This window comes from Manacus candei, unplaced genomic scaffold (assembly GCF_025592945.1).
Source record: "Manacus candei isolate 608988 ecotype Guabito, Panama unplaced genomic scaffold, ASM2559294v1 h1tg000056l, whole genome shotgun sequence".
In the NCBI taxonomy this organism is placed as follows: Eukaryota; Metazoa; Chordata; class Aves; order Passeriformes; family Pipridae; genus Manacus; species Manacus candei.
The window spans coordinates 2,230,806-2,244,939 of record NW_026138104.1 but is presented as its reverse complement, the minus strand read 5'-3'; the positions used below and the strand labels follow the sequence as shown (position 1 = coordinate 2,244,939).

The 14,134-nt window shown below is 37.9% G+C and overlaps 1 protein-coding gene across 4 annotated transcripts in view; it reads left to right on the top strand.

Moving 5' to 3' along the window:
- LOC127477617 (GTP-binding protein 10-like) overlaps positions 1–13,885 on the top strand; it is a 54,112-nt gene extending 40,227 nt beyond the window's left edge. For 3 of the 4 annotated variants that reach the window (XM_051802129.1, XM_051802127.1, XM_051802128.1), the window contains exons 23-31: positions 2,306–2,499; positions 2,593–2,684; positions 3,778–3,922; positions 6,420–6,493; positions 7,433–7,485; positions 10,241–10,348; positions 10,872–10,949; positions 11,919–12,042; positions 12,793–13,885. In XM_051802129.1, the coding sequence (XP_051658089.1) occupies positions 2,306–2,499; positions 2,593–2,684; positions 3,778–3,922; positions 6,420–6,493; positions 7,433–7,485; positions 10,241–10,348; positions 10,872–10,949; positions 11,919–12,042; positions 12,793–13,013 (1,089 nt within the window). In that variant the 3' untranslated portion in view covers positions 13,014–13,885. Of the gene's footprint in view, positions 1–1,679; positions 1,823–2,305; positions 2,500–2,592; positions 2,685–3,777; positions 3,923–6,419; positions 6,494–7,432; positions 7,486–10,240; positions 10,349–10,871; positions 10,950–11,918; positions 12,043–12,792 lie in introns of those variants that run through there. The other variant, XM_051802130.1, reaches the window with a different exon arrangement.
- The last annotated feature ends 249 nt before the right edge of the window (positions 13,886–14,134 follow it).

The following is a 14,134-nucleotide window of genomic DNA, read 5'->3' as shown; positions in this document are numbered from 1 at the left end:
CTAAGCATATCTCGTTTTGAGATTTCATGAGTATGCTCTTGCTGATTTTATCAGGACTACAAAAAATATCAAATAAGACATCCTATAACAAACCCTTTAAGGCTTATATTTTCCTTTTCAACTTTATTTGTGGCTATCTCACTTCACAATTTCTCTCCTAATCCCCATATTCTCGTTCCTTCCCAGGTGATACTGTATCAAATGTTTTAGAGTATTAATATAGCAAATATAAGGTTTTCCAAAGCTTTGCAATGAGATTGAGACCAGGTTTTAAGATCCGTGGTTGGCCAGGTCACTTTTCTTCTTTTCAAAGATAAGCAATTACAGTCCAAGTTCAGCCCGTCTCACTTCAAAGACTTAACAGAGAGAGATGGGGATCCACAGGTAGCCACTCATGATGTAGCTTGTCCTCTGGAGACAGCTGTCACCAGAGAGTACCAAAGTTTCAGCCAACAAGCCCTGAGCTGGGACCCCTCAGTTAAATGCCTCAAGGACAAGGCCAGACCCATGTTTGCTATTTTCCAGTCATAAGATTCTTAACAGATCAGTTCAAAACACTTACTGCTGGATTTTACATATTACCTGTTTCAGAACTGCAAATGAAGTCCCCGTGATCTGAAAGCACGATACAGGAGTTTTGCATTTTTTTTTGCTGCTGTAATAAATTCTTTTCTGCCATTCACATTGTGATAAACAAAGTCTCAAGTTTCTATAAGTTTCAAATAATAGTTTATTATATGGTAAAAGCAAGCAGCCGGCTGGGTGACAGAAATGGGACCAGTTTCCCAAATCTGCACACCCCTACTACAGGGTATATTTAGTATTTATCTTAGCTACTTCATGCATATTAATTATATCATATACATATACATTCTACAGGTTTTTGCTAAGTATTTAATATATGGGTTTTCTTACAGCTAAAGCTAAAAGGGTTATCTCTACAACCAGTCATAATTCATGCATACTTGGACGAAAAGGTGCCTAAAGATTTAAAGTTCTACTATATTTTATTCTTAGGATAGTAAGGAGGTTTTAGGCCTCTTGACCTTGTAAGGGTCTGTTTTATTTCTTTATGGGGGTGTAATTAAGTTCTACAATCTGTTTGTTTTATTTTGATATAATCACCCATTTGTTTAATGAATCATAATTATTTATATATCACAACATGATCCATCTTGCCTTGCGCCTTGGGGTGAAACTGCTTTGGCACTGAGGAAAGGCTTACACTGAATTTGGGGGACTTGACTTAGGCTAGAACAACAGCCACATCGTCTCCTACTCTTCCATTTATATCCCTGAAAGATTTTCTGCTCTAAATATTCCATGACAGTAGGATGCAAGCATGTCCAATGAGTAGAATTTAAAAGCATTTTGAGCTGGAACAGAGTATGTAGTTGTTAAAAATAACATGGAGCGGCAGAAAAAGCAGGTCAGTAACAAGAACAGAGCGCAAAGCTTGTGAACGTGTTTAGGCGCTGCGGGGGGACAGCTCGGTCCCTCCGCCCCGGGGCTCGAAGGCGCCGCCGGGCTCGGTCGGGCCGGGCCGGCATTGAGGCGGCGGCTGGGCCGGGCCGGCATTGAGGCGGCGGCTGGGCCGGGCCGGCATTGAGGCGGCGGCTGGGCCGGGCCGGCATTGAGGCGGCGGCTGGGCCGGGCCGGGCCGCGCCTGCGCACCCGCGGGGCCGGGTCTGCGCTCCCCGAGCGGCAGCGGGAGCTCCCTCACTCCCTCACTCCCGCCCTCAGGCCCTGTCCCGTCCTCGCAGCCCGCGGGGCCCGGGCTCCTCCCGCCATGGTGCGGTGCGGCGCGGCAGTGCTGCGCAAGGTCAGTGCTGCGGGAGGTCAGTGCGGCCGGCCCGAGACACGGCGGGGACGGTGCCGCCGGCGGGGCTCGGGCGGCGGGGAGGGCTGGTCCCTCTCCCGGGGCCTCTGCGGGAGTTCACGTGGCCCGGGCCGGCGCAGGCCCCGGCGCTTGGCTCCGGCGGGACCCTCCCGCGCTGCCGGGGCGCCTCGCAGGGGCCGGCGGGGCCGGGACCGGGTTATGGGGCCCGCGGTGATGCCCCACGCGTGTCTCGGGCCCGGGGGCTCGCCCGTCCCGCCCCGCTGCCCGGGGCCATGCGGGCCGCGAGTGTCGCTGCCGGGGAAGATAGATCAAACACTCACTAAATAATATTTTGGAGTTTTACGCGCCTGCTTTCTGGACTGTCATTTATTGCCATCAGAGTTCTGTCCAAGCCGTTTTACACACGTTTTTGTAAAGCAAAATATGAACAGAACATAATACTGATACTGAAACTTGCTTTGTTAGTATGGCAACTTCATAGACGATTTGCGGGTCTATGTGAGAGGAGGAACTGGTGGAATGGGTCACCCTCGTCTGGGAGGGGAAGGAGGAAGAGGTGGTGATGTCTGGTTTGTCGCCCAAGAAAGAATGACCTTAAAGGGCATTAAGGAGAAATATCCCCACAAGCGATTTGTAGCTGGAACAGGAGCCAACAGCAGGTAAGAGTCAGGTTGATGAAAGCTGTTACACACAACTTTTCCAGAAAGCAAAATGTCAGCTTAAGTTACTAAGCCTGATTTAATTTCTCCCAGTGTTAGAGCTCTAAAAGGTGAAAAAGGAAAAGATCGTGAAGTTCATGTGCCTCCTGGAATTTCACTTGTTACTGATGATGGCAAGCAGATTGGTAAGAACATTTGCTTTATTTTAATGTATCTAATATTTGTCACATTTATTGATAACATTAGCAGATTTCTAACACTCTGATGTTTTAAGGTTAAACATTTCTCAAAATAGGTTTGTGTTTTTCTTTGTTTGGACAAAGAGTTGATAAACAAATGCACTGTAGAAATTGTTGGGAAAGCAAGGACCCCTTCCAGAAATTGGCAGTAGTTAGTTTGTATCACTAAATGCAACAGAAAGAAAATTGCTTTGCAAAGAAGTGTTAAAGGCTGGGAGCCAGTGATCCTCCACAGAACCATTCAAGACCTTACATAATTCATGTCTCCATAAACCCAGGTAAGTGTCCCTATAACTTTACTGAATTATTACAGTGCTTAAGAGACAAAGATCCTTGCTGAATGTCAATATCTCAGGTTACTTAAAATACATAACTGTTTTTTACTCTTTCTTTTAAAGAGTGGTGCTCGGTAGTAACCGGGAAGATCAGTTTCAATGCATTGTTCCTGAAATAGCTCTCAATGGTTCCTTTACCGTTTTTCAGAGTTTTTCTTCTCACACTGTTTAGAATTCAAACTAAATTCATAAATTACCCTGATTTGGATGTTTAGCTAAAAGTGTGTGGCAAGAATTGTTTATGATGTAGGCATGTCAGTGTCTAAAGGTATCCAAATGTTGCCTTTTTTTTTAATTTTAATTATTCTGACCCTAAGGGAAATATCAAAGCCTGCATCTTAATGAAAAAATACAGCAAACTCTTCAGACATTGTGTAGCCACGTCTCTATCAATGCAGATTTTTTGTGGTATTCTTGAATTCAAATATTAGAGGCTTCAGAACCACCATCACCGCCTTGGCCATACTTTGCCTGCCTGTACCTAGCACTTTCCTTGAGGTGACGAACTGTATGACAGAGGGTAATGCTGGGCTGTGATTGCTTTCATTTGTTTCCAAAGAGGGAGAAACACCATGACCTCGAGGGCGCAATTCTTGCAAGGAACCATACAGAAAATTTTCTTGTAATCAGAGACATTTAAGTGGTAAATCACAACTAAACTACTGCACGGGATTGTGCTTTTTCACTACAGAATTTATTTTCAGGAGAGCTTAATGCAGCAGGAGAGAGATTCTTAGCAGCTCGTGGAGGTCTTGGAGGCTCTTTGGCCACAAACTTTTTGCCTTGCAAAGGTCAGAAGCGAATTATTCATCTTGATTTGAAACTTATAGCAGATGTTGGCTTAGTTGGGTAAGTACTGTAGTTTGATATTAGAAAAAAAAAATAAATTTCAAATGTGATTTCAAAGGAATTTGAGAGTTTGGAGGATGAACATTATTGTACATTTGCATTGTCACTTAAATTATTTGCAGTTTGCAAAAATCAGATTGAATTTAATTTTAAAATTTGTGAAGTATTGGTTATGCTTTTGTGGAAGAAGAGCTTAATGAATCAGGGTAATATATAATTAGTAATATAATTGCATTTAGCAATTGCAATGATTATCAAAATACTATTAGCTAATGTTTATGAAGTAAGTAGGAGGTGCAAAACAGAGCCAAGAGCACTATCTGTATTGCATGCTTGACTTCATGGTGCTGGCACAAGTGGATCCTTTCAGTAGTAGTTTTAAAGAGAGTTCCAAAGGCTGTGTTGCCTACTCTCCCCAATAAACAGCTTGGAATGTTGGAAGGAAGTGATTACAAACTAGAATAGTAGGACTTGCTTTTCAATGTTGCTGCTTTGTAGCAACACAGATAGATATATTTTTATTTGACGAAAGCTTTCAACAAACTACAGTTGTAAAAGTATTGGTCTACTCACCATCTGCTACACATAGGTCGGCTCCATGGTCCTTATTAATAAAAACCATAGGAAACATGAAATAACAAGGAGTTTGAGTGGAAGTAGTCTTATTGGTATATACCAGTAAAGAATGGAAAGATGCTTGAAGACAGCATGGTTTTCTAGCTGTGTTGTTCTTTTTTCTTATTAGAAATAATTTGGTTAATATAAAATTTATCTAAAGTTGTGTAATTTTTGAGTGGTCTTCAGGAATTACGGAATTTTTTTCTTGGTTTAAAGTGTGTGAAAGTATAGGAGTTCTATGACACTGATACTTCTTTAATCTTGCATTTTGGCTTGTATTTTAGCTGACAGTTTTCCTTCAAAATGGATTTAAAAAATCATTATCAGTCAATTAGAGGAGCATATAATTTTCTTGTTGAGAATATGAATCAGCCTCTGATAGTTCGTGGCTGTACTTTGATCTCTTTGTGGTTGTTGCTTTTACTTTTTTGCAAGTGGTTTGCTATTAGATCAGGTAAAAACAACATGTGGACTTGAGAGAGGCCCATCAGGTTTGAGTACACGTTGTGATGTGTTAGTCTAGGTTGCAATTTAAACTTCAAAGAACATATTGTACCTCAGTGGAACCAAAATGCTCACTTGAGGAGATGACCAGAGTAACCTTCCGGAATGTCTTTTAAGCACCTTCCATCATCAGAGTGCATTACAACTACCCTCAGTAGTTTCCCTGTTATAACAAGAGTCATTAGGTTGCTTTCTTTTTTTTAAGACAGATTTGTGTACAACCCCTTTATAAAGGCCCTTAATGTAAATCAGTCTTGTTAACAGGACATGGTTCTGCATGTTCAAATGGAGAGTGTTAGGGTTTTCTGTGGGACACATGCCTTTGTATCTTGTGACCAACATTCAGTTGCCTATAGACACAGTGTTCTTTGATCACTGTTGCCCTGAAATAGTGTGATGAACATCTGTCTGTGAATTTGACTGGAACACAAGTCTTGTGTCGTCTTTCTGGAGGAGGTGTGAAGAATGTGGTCTATCCTTTGATGTCAGCATTAACTTAAAGTTTGACATAGATGAAGGCTGTTGTGTCTTTTACAGCTCAGGTTAATCTTTAAAACAAGTGTGTGCTACAATTTCAGTTTTAACTTGGGTTTCCATTTCAGTGGGTAGATGTATTCTGTGAAGAAGCTTTTGTAAAAGGTAGCTTATCCCTAAAGGAATATTTCTGTTGTGATGTGCAAGTATAGCTATGCCTTGTAAACAACAGTCAGGTCTGCACAGATAAGCTCCAAAATCTTCACTGGTGTTCTTTTTAGTTTACCTGGTAACAAAGCAGGTTAGTGCTAATTTCAGGATCCTTCATACAACTTTGATGCCCTAAAAGCATACACAAACTTGGCGTGTCTGTGTCTATGTACACAAAGTCCCTCTCTCTCTCACAGAGTTGGTTTGCTTTGCTGTATTAACTAAACTGTAGCATAGATATCATTGGTATTTAAATTGGAGGATTTCATGAACCATGATTTGTATGCCAAAAGACTGTAAGTCCAGCTGATAAGATGTTCTTGCATGACAGGTTTTAGAATGTAAGCATAATTTACAAAATTAGCTATAGCACAGGAAGACTGAATTCCAGTAGACCTGGATGGTCATCCTGTATTTCTGTCCAAATGACTTTGAAAGACTTACCTTAAATCTATTTTACGTGTACTTATGTAACTCACCTGCCTCCATTCTTGGGAAGTATTGTTGGATTTAGAAAAATTAATCTGGTTTGATTTCAAAAAATAAATCCTATTGATCTGGGTAGTAAATGAGTGCAAAAATGAACTGATAGCATTGAATTTCAATAAGATAATGTAGTGCATTTGGAAATAAAGTATACAGGAATCACATACTTGTTAATTCAGTGTATAAATCTCAACCTCCTTTCTAGGTTTCCAAATGCAGGAAAATCATCCTTGTTAAGCAAGATTTCTCATGCCAAACCTGAGATTGCAAGTTATCCATGTAAGTTGATACTCTTAATTTTTAGAGCAGTAATATTTCACGAAAGCAAGAAGTCTTTTCTCTGACTTGGTCTGCAGGTTTATAATAAAGAATAGGAGATAACCATGTTGCCTGATTTTTAATTACATTAAATACTTCAAAATGATACTTGCTGTCTCAGTGTCTAGTTCTTTTAACCACCTCAGAATTTCAAGTGTACACCCTCATCGTATTTCAACCTGTGAATACAGGGTCTATTTATTTTCATCTCAGCTCATTTTATTCCATCTGAGATGCACCATCTCTATGGTGTATAATATCCTCAGTCTATTGAATATGTACTGTCAGGTTCCTTTGCATATACATCTTGTATGCTTTGGAATTAGCTGCCACCTGTTTTTGCAACAGAGAAGATTTTGATTTTGAATCTATCCACTGAAAAAAGGACAGAGAATTTTTATTATTTTTCTATTGGTAAATTAGGATTAGTTGTCTGATCTTCATTAATTAAAAAGCAAGGGTGCAAGTACTGATAATTTTTACCGACCTTCTTGCACCACTCCTGATTCTCTACAGCCTTTTTCTCAGTTTGAAGACTCCTATCTCACTTTGCCTTTCATTATTTTTCCCTGTTTAGAAGCTATTCTGTCATCTGGATAATAATTTTTGTGTCTGAGACTTCTCTAGCTTCACTGTTCCCTTTTGGGATGATGTAACAGAACTGCAGAGAGAGACAAGGTTTGGTGAACCAGTGGGTTTTTTGAGTGTTCTATTTTTTTTCTCTCTCGTTTTACGCTTTCCTTATTCCTTTTCCTTTTTTAATTTTTTGCTACTGAACGTTTGTTTTTTAAATATAGTGACAAAGTCCTACAACATTTAAATGTTTTGTAACATAAACATTTTTTTAAACATTAAAACCAGTTTTGTTTTCTTCCCTTTGTCTTTTTTCCCTTGTCACAGTTACAACAGTACAGCCTGAACTAGGAAAGATCATGTATGCAGATTATAAGCAGGTTGGTATGAAAGTTCACTCTGATTGTTTGTTAAAGTTATATATAATGATTAGTTATGTTGCTTAACATAATTTCAGAAAGAGAATGAAAACTTATAGTTATTTTTATATGTGTTTCTATAATTGTACATATCAAGTACAATTACATGGACATAACAAAGGTTTTGGAAAAAGTACTATTTCATGAAGTAATAAGAAGAAAGCTTTATAGCCAAATACAGTAATATGACACAGAGCTGATTTCAAGTCACTTTAGTCAATGGCTTCTCATTTTCCCTTGCCTCCTTTCTGTGGTTCTAATCCTGCTTTATAATCTTAGAGGCCTGAAATTGTTTATGGAATTGAGAATGCTGTGTCTTAGTATACTATTACTAAATTCAGGACTTTGAAAAAATTACTGTTTCAGAGACTAGCCTGTTTATTTAGAAGCAGCAAATTTTCTGCAAGTTGAGAGCTCTGGACTGAATGAGTCATTTTCAGAATGGATTGTAAATAGTGCTAGATTTGTCCAATAGCTGCAAATCTACAGTAGTAAATGATGGGATTTTGTGAATATAACCCAGCTATGATAACTTCCTGTTATGGTTTTCTAGGTTGACTAATCTAAGTTTCTTTTGTAGTTTGTTTTTTGCATTTGTGTTTTTTGTTGGTTGGGGGGTTGATTGTTTTTAATAAAAAACTAAAATAGTGTGACATGATAGTGATTGCCTTAACAGCCAGGATAGTGCACTACCTGAGAGGTGAGGTACCTGGGTCTAGTTCCTTTTGTGGTAGGCTGGAGAAGGACTGCTGGAGCTACTGCCCTACCACCTTAATTTTTGTAAACTGTGTTCCACCCAGCTTCTTCAGATAAAGTTGTCAGATAACTGTGTGGTGCCTGGAATCCTTTCTGCAGTATCTACTTGGGGGAGAAACCAATGCTAAAAAGTTAAACTCTTAGATTTTGGACCCCAACTTCGTATAAGGTTACAGCAAACATTTTCATTCTTCAAACTTGAATCTTCTTTGATGTGCTTTTATGTCATTTTTGAAGTGTATGATACATGCAGCACTGGAGTCATCACTTCCAAGATAAAAGGCAAATGCATGAAAGGGTTTCAGATGAGTTAACCAGAAAAGTATACCCCTCAGATGTGAATCAATAATCTTAGGGGGATTCAGTAACTGATGCTTGAAACTTTCATTTAACAAACTTCAACAAAACTGTGTATTAAAGGAAGTAAGTCTAGTTTGTCAGATTTGCCCTTAGACATATTGCATCTCTACAGGCAAATTTTTTTGTATTAATTTTTTCTACTAGTTTAAGGTAGCTTATCCTAGAAAGCTGTACTGCAAATACATGGGATTTTTCATAGCCTTTTTAAAAAACTGTCTTCCATGAATGAGGACCTCTTTTTCTTGCTAGTCTATCTTTCTCCAGCAAGAGATCTACTTGCACTCCTTGCACAGGCTTTTTGTTTGAAGTCTGTTTCTTGTCATAGACAATGACACTTTTTGTTGGCTACTTTTCCAGTTCCTGGTATTTATACTACAGTGTTGGGTGCTATATAGGAACTATATGGACAAAATATCTCTTTTCTAAAGTCAAGGGAACTAGTGGTTGTGATCACAGGGAACCCCTGTGAGTAAGAGGAAGTACTCTCAGCATTGCAACTGCTAAAATCAAAACAACATAAGCAACATAATTAGGAGCAACACTTGAGGTATCTTTCCTGTATCACTCAAGGAACAATGACTCATTATTTTTTCCTACAGAACATTGATATTTTTAAAGAAATATGTAGGAATTTGCTTATTTTATCTTAGTACATTATAAAGAAGTAAATACATGCGAGTTACCTGGTGCTGTCCATCAGAAAAGACACAAAAGTAGAGGATCTGAGTATGACTTTGGTTTAAGGTCTTAGTACCAGATCATGAAAACTAGCAGAAGCATTTTCATTTTCTGCCAGAATATCTGAGTCACCTTCTGCAATAGGTAGCACACCTATTGTATGCTGGCTTTGGGCATTGTTTGATTGAATCCAGTTGCTGTCTAAATGGGTATTAGATTTGAAGACCCTACTTTTGCTCTTCTGTACTTCAGTATCTGTCTTAGCTTTCTGTGACTTACTGAGTAGCTGTTTGGTGGGTTTTATTATTCTGCTCTTTTTTTGGTCTGTCTCAGCTCTTCTTTACAACTGTGTACAACCCTCTCAACCAGCAGAGAAAATGATAAGATCTCTGTCCTTTGGAGCAGTCTTTGCTGGGCTCTAGTTGGAAGCTGACTGACTAATCAAAATCTTACTTGAGCTGAAGGTCAGCAGTCAAATTCTTGTAGCTTCTCATGCTCAGGGGAACAAGGTTAAGTGGGTTTGTATTTGGAGTAATGATCCTCTGTAGCCACAAGGAACAGACTTTATTTTGTTTTCCAGTGACAGTTTGAATTCTATACAAATGTGATAGCCTAATCTTCTTGCCTTTCGGAGTCTGTTTTATTCTCAAGGAATAGCTAAATTTTGCAAGACCTGCTGAGGTATTATTACCCTCTGTTTTCTACTTTGCACACAGCTATAAATAAATAGATGGGGGAAACACAAAGAGCACAGGTCTGTGTAATAGCAGCATTTTGTTTGATCTGCTTCTGATGATAGTTGAAGCAGCCAATACGTATTGCTTTACGTTTTGTTTATTTAAAATGATAATTGCTGTTGATAGTTTGAAATCCCTGGTTTTGCTTGTTGGAAATATTTTGTTTGAAACTTTTGTTTTCCTAGATTTCAGTAGCTGATCTCCCAGGACTGATTGAAGGTGCACATGTGAACAGAGGGATGGGCCACAAATTCCTCAAGCATATAGAAAGAACCAAACAGCTGCTTTTAGTTGTAAGTTAAATAAAATATACAGTTTATTAAAATCAAAGGCAATGCAGAAAAAAAAAAAGCATCTTAATTGCAATGTAGTTGGAATTTAGGAAATCATTTGTAATTTGCATGTTTTATGATAAATATAGCTGTAATACTGCTTACAGAATGGAGCACTCAAACAACTGATGATAAATTAAATCCTTAAATACAATTTGTCGTGGAAAATTGCCAATTAATTTAGATCATGGAAGTGTTCCAAGCATAATTAAAGCATGGAGTGATTTTTTTCTCTCTTTTTTTTTCTATAAGATCCCCTTAAGAGGTTTGAAAAAAAACACCTTTGAGAAACACTGTATCAGAACTAACCAGTTTGTGTTTCCAGTGTCTATGATGTTAGTTTGGTGTATAGTTGCCCTCTGTTATTTGCCCAGGAATGAAGGCCTGTACATGGACATTCCACTGCAAAGTAGTTGATGGAGAGTACCTTGATACTGTAACATAATTTAATACCACAAAGCTTATTTTTGTGTAACTTTTTCAGGTTGATATTTCTGGATTTCAGCTGTCTCTTAAGACTCAGTTCAGAACAGCCTTTGAAACTATATTGCTTCTAACAAAGGTAAGTTCTCATTTTCCAGTTTGACAGTTGTAGTTATGTGTTGAGCCAAGAAAATGGCTCAGTTTTGATCAAGAAACTTTCAAATGTTAGTGTGTCTTCTGGATTTATAATGTAAGGCCAGTTAACAAACTCATGATTTTCCAAAATCATGAAGTCTTTATTTTTACCTGTCCAGGTGAAACTGCTCCAGTTTATGTTGGGCACAACATAATTAATAATAAAATTCCTTAATCTGCGCAGCATATGGGATATTTCTTACAGTCAAGTAAAGGTAATAAGACACATCATTTTCAGTTCCCCAGTCTGGTATCATTTTAGGAAGCAGAAGTACATGTGTGTAGTTAAATACTTGCCTTGATGCCCTGACTGCACAGCCTAAGAGGGGTGAGACATCAGGCCCCAGCTTTGCAAACTTTCACTGTTTCCATCTCTTAACTATGCTTCTGATTAAAATAATACATATCATGTAATGTCAGATTCATCTCTGTGTGACTTAAGTTGATGAATCTTCTGAATTTCAGCTATTGCTGTTTATTTTTTAGTTTATTCATGATTGTGATTTTCTGATATTAATTGAAGTCCATTAAAATGCTTAAGAATCAGAAAACTTTCCCAAGAATTTTCTTATACATTTTATAGGTCTGAAGTTTTTCTGAAATTGATTTTGTGCTTGTGGGTATCAGAAAAAAAAACAAAAACAAAAACTATCCTTTTAATAAGAGGCTGTTTCAGAATGAGCTAGCCTGTTTACCTGAAATCTGTCTTTGAGCAAAAAAATGACTGAATCACTTATTCTCTTCTATCAGACTGCTTTAGTATATCAGCCTTGAGCACCCAAGTCAGTCTCACAGCTGTCTAGGCATGAAAGGCTATTTAGGCAATTAAACAAATGAGAGAGGACATGTAAAATTGAAGTAGCACTTTTTAAACTACAAATACTTATTAAGGTGAATTTTCTTTTGTTTTAAGGAACTGGAGCTGTACAAAGAGGAACTTGTAACAAAGCCCGCACTTCTCGCTGTTAATAAAATGGATTTGCCTTGTGCAAAGGATAACTTGAATGAACTTATGTCACAACTACAGAATCCTCAGGGTAAATGAAATTTCAACAATAACCTTTGACAGAAGTAGCATTAAGATTTCACTGGGTAACTCTGCATTGGCAAGGAGTTGTTTGAAAGTGAAATCAGCTAGTAAATTTATTATATGAACATATATTTTAAAATCACTTCCTGCATTTAGAGCTCTGTGTATACTCATTGGTAGTTGTATTGGTTTCACTGCTGGGGAAGGATTTTAATAAACTGGAGATATCCTAGACAATCTTTCCCAACTATGAAATGGGAGAGTAAGTTTCCAGTTTAGGTGTCTTGAATAAGAGTAACCTGCATTGAAGGTCCCCTTACAGACACTGACATATATACAATTATATATGTATATACACATGAAAATTCTGCGCAGGTCTATGTAGATTTACTTTAGTTTTGCAATTTCACTGGAGTGAATTGCTTTCTATTTTCTGGAGTGTGTAAGAACCAGAAAGGCTGAACACTACTGATCTCCCATATTCTACAACTTGGGAATTCTTTGTACTCATTGGAAGTGTATAGTGTCTTCTCATGACAGCATTAAGGATAGTATAACTGCTATGATACTTCTTGTCTTCTGAGACTTTCGCTATTTTTTAAAAGACTAATTAAACAAATAATATGTGTTTACTAATTGCAGTTATGTTTATTACTATGATTTATTAAAGTTTATTTTCTATATTTAATGAGATTTTATGGGCTGTAGTGATACAGTATTTGGGGATTGTACTAACTCTTTCAATATGATTTTTCAGACTTCTTACACTTACTAGAGGAAGAAATGATTCCTGCAAATACACTTGAATTCAAAGAGGTAATTCCTGTATCTACATATACTGGAGAAGGAATTGAGGAACTAAAAGCATATATAAGAAAATCCATAGATGAGGAAGCAGAGCGGGAGAATGAAGAATATCGGAAAAAGAAACTACTACTTTTACAAACTTCCCAAGAAGAAAAAATGAATAGAAGATAGAATTCTTGGAGGGATCCAACACCTTTTAATATTTTTACTATGTACATGAAGCTGTTGCTATGCAGGCCTTCTATTTATTTGATCTCTCTACCATCACTGCAGAGTTCCCTGCTCCCTCCCATTTGTTCCTTAGGCACTTGGGTAGAGTACCTGGGGAAAAGGGCAAGTTTTTTTGATTTATGTTGGCTACCTATTCAACAGAGTAAAGACCAAAGTTTGTGCAACTCAAAGCACAGCTCAACAACTGGAATATTTTTTGCCAAATGAGATGAATGGAGGGAACATAACCTTCATAGGTAGCAAAGGAGCAAGTTCAACCACTCTGCATCTTTGGCCATAGGCATCAGAAACACAAAGGGAAATTTCTCATGGAGAAATTTACCAGGGTCTGGTGTTCCTAAGGTGAACAGTAGCACAGTTCTGCTACTGTGACAGGCATTGAATTGTAGGGGTTTTGTTGTTTTTAAGAATTTAAAGAAAAACACAAATAAATGGCTGCAAGGAAATTACTTGTAGAAGCACGAAAAGCAAGGCCGATGTGTAATGTTGGAGGGGTTTTTGACACCTGCTGGTGCCTACTGTAGTCCTCTTAATTGTAAAAATCCTGATTCCAAATTTCCAGGCTTTATATGTGATTCCTTCCTTTTATGGAGTCGTTGGGTATATGTTACTTTTTGGTGAAGAAAATGATTGCTTTTAAACAGATCTATACATATTGGGGAATAGTTAATATTCTAGATTTTGTATTACAAAAGGCACACTTACATTTTAATTTTTTTTAAAAAATATAATTCCTTTATTGTCAAGGTGTTTTCTACTTCAAAGCTATTAAATGGATAGCAAAGCAAAATAAGACTGAATACATCAAAGGCTTCTTAGTTTGGTCTCCTGTTTTGTAAGTATGTGTATCAAACCCTGCTTCTCTAAATTTTGTTAAAACAGTCACTGGGAAGAAAGGTATGGTTTCTCATACATTTCCTTTATCTTTGTTATTGGTTCCTGTTCTGATTTTCCTCTAGTTTTACTGTGTTTGGGGCTAATATGTTTTCACCAAAGCTAAGTGTAGGCTGTCAATTTTTAATACTCCATTTCACAGACTCACAGATTCAAGGTGGAAAAGA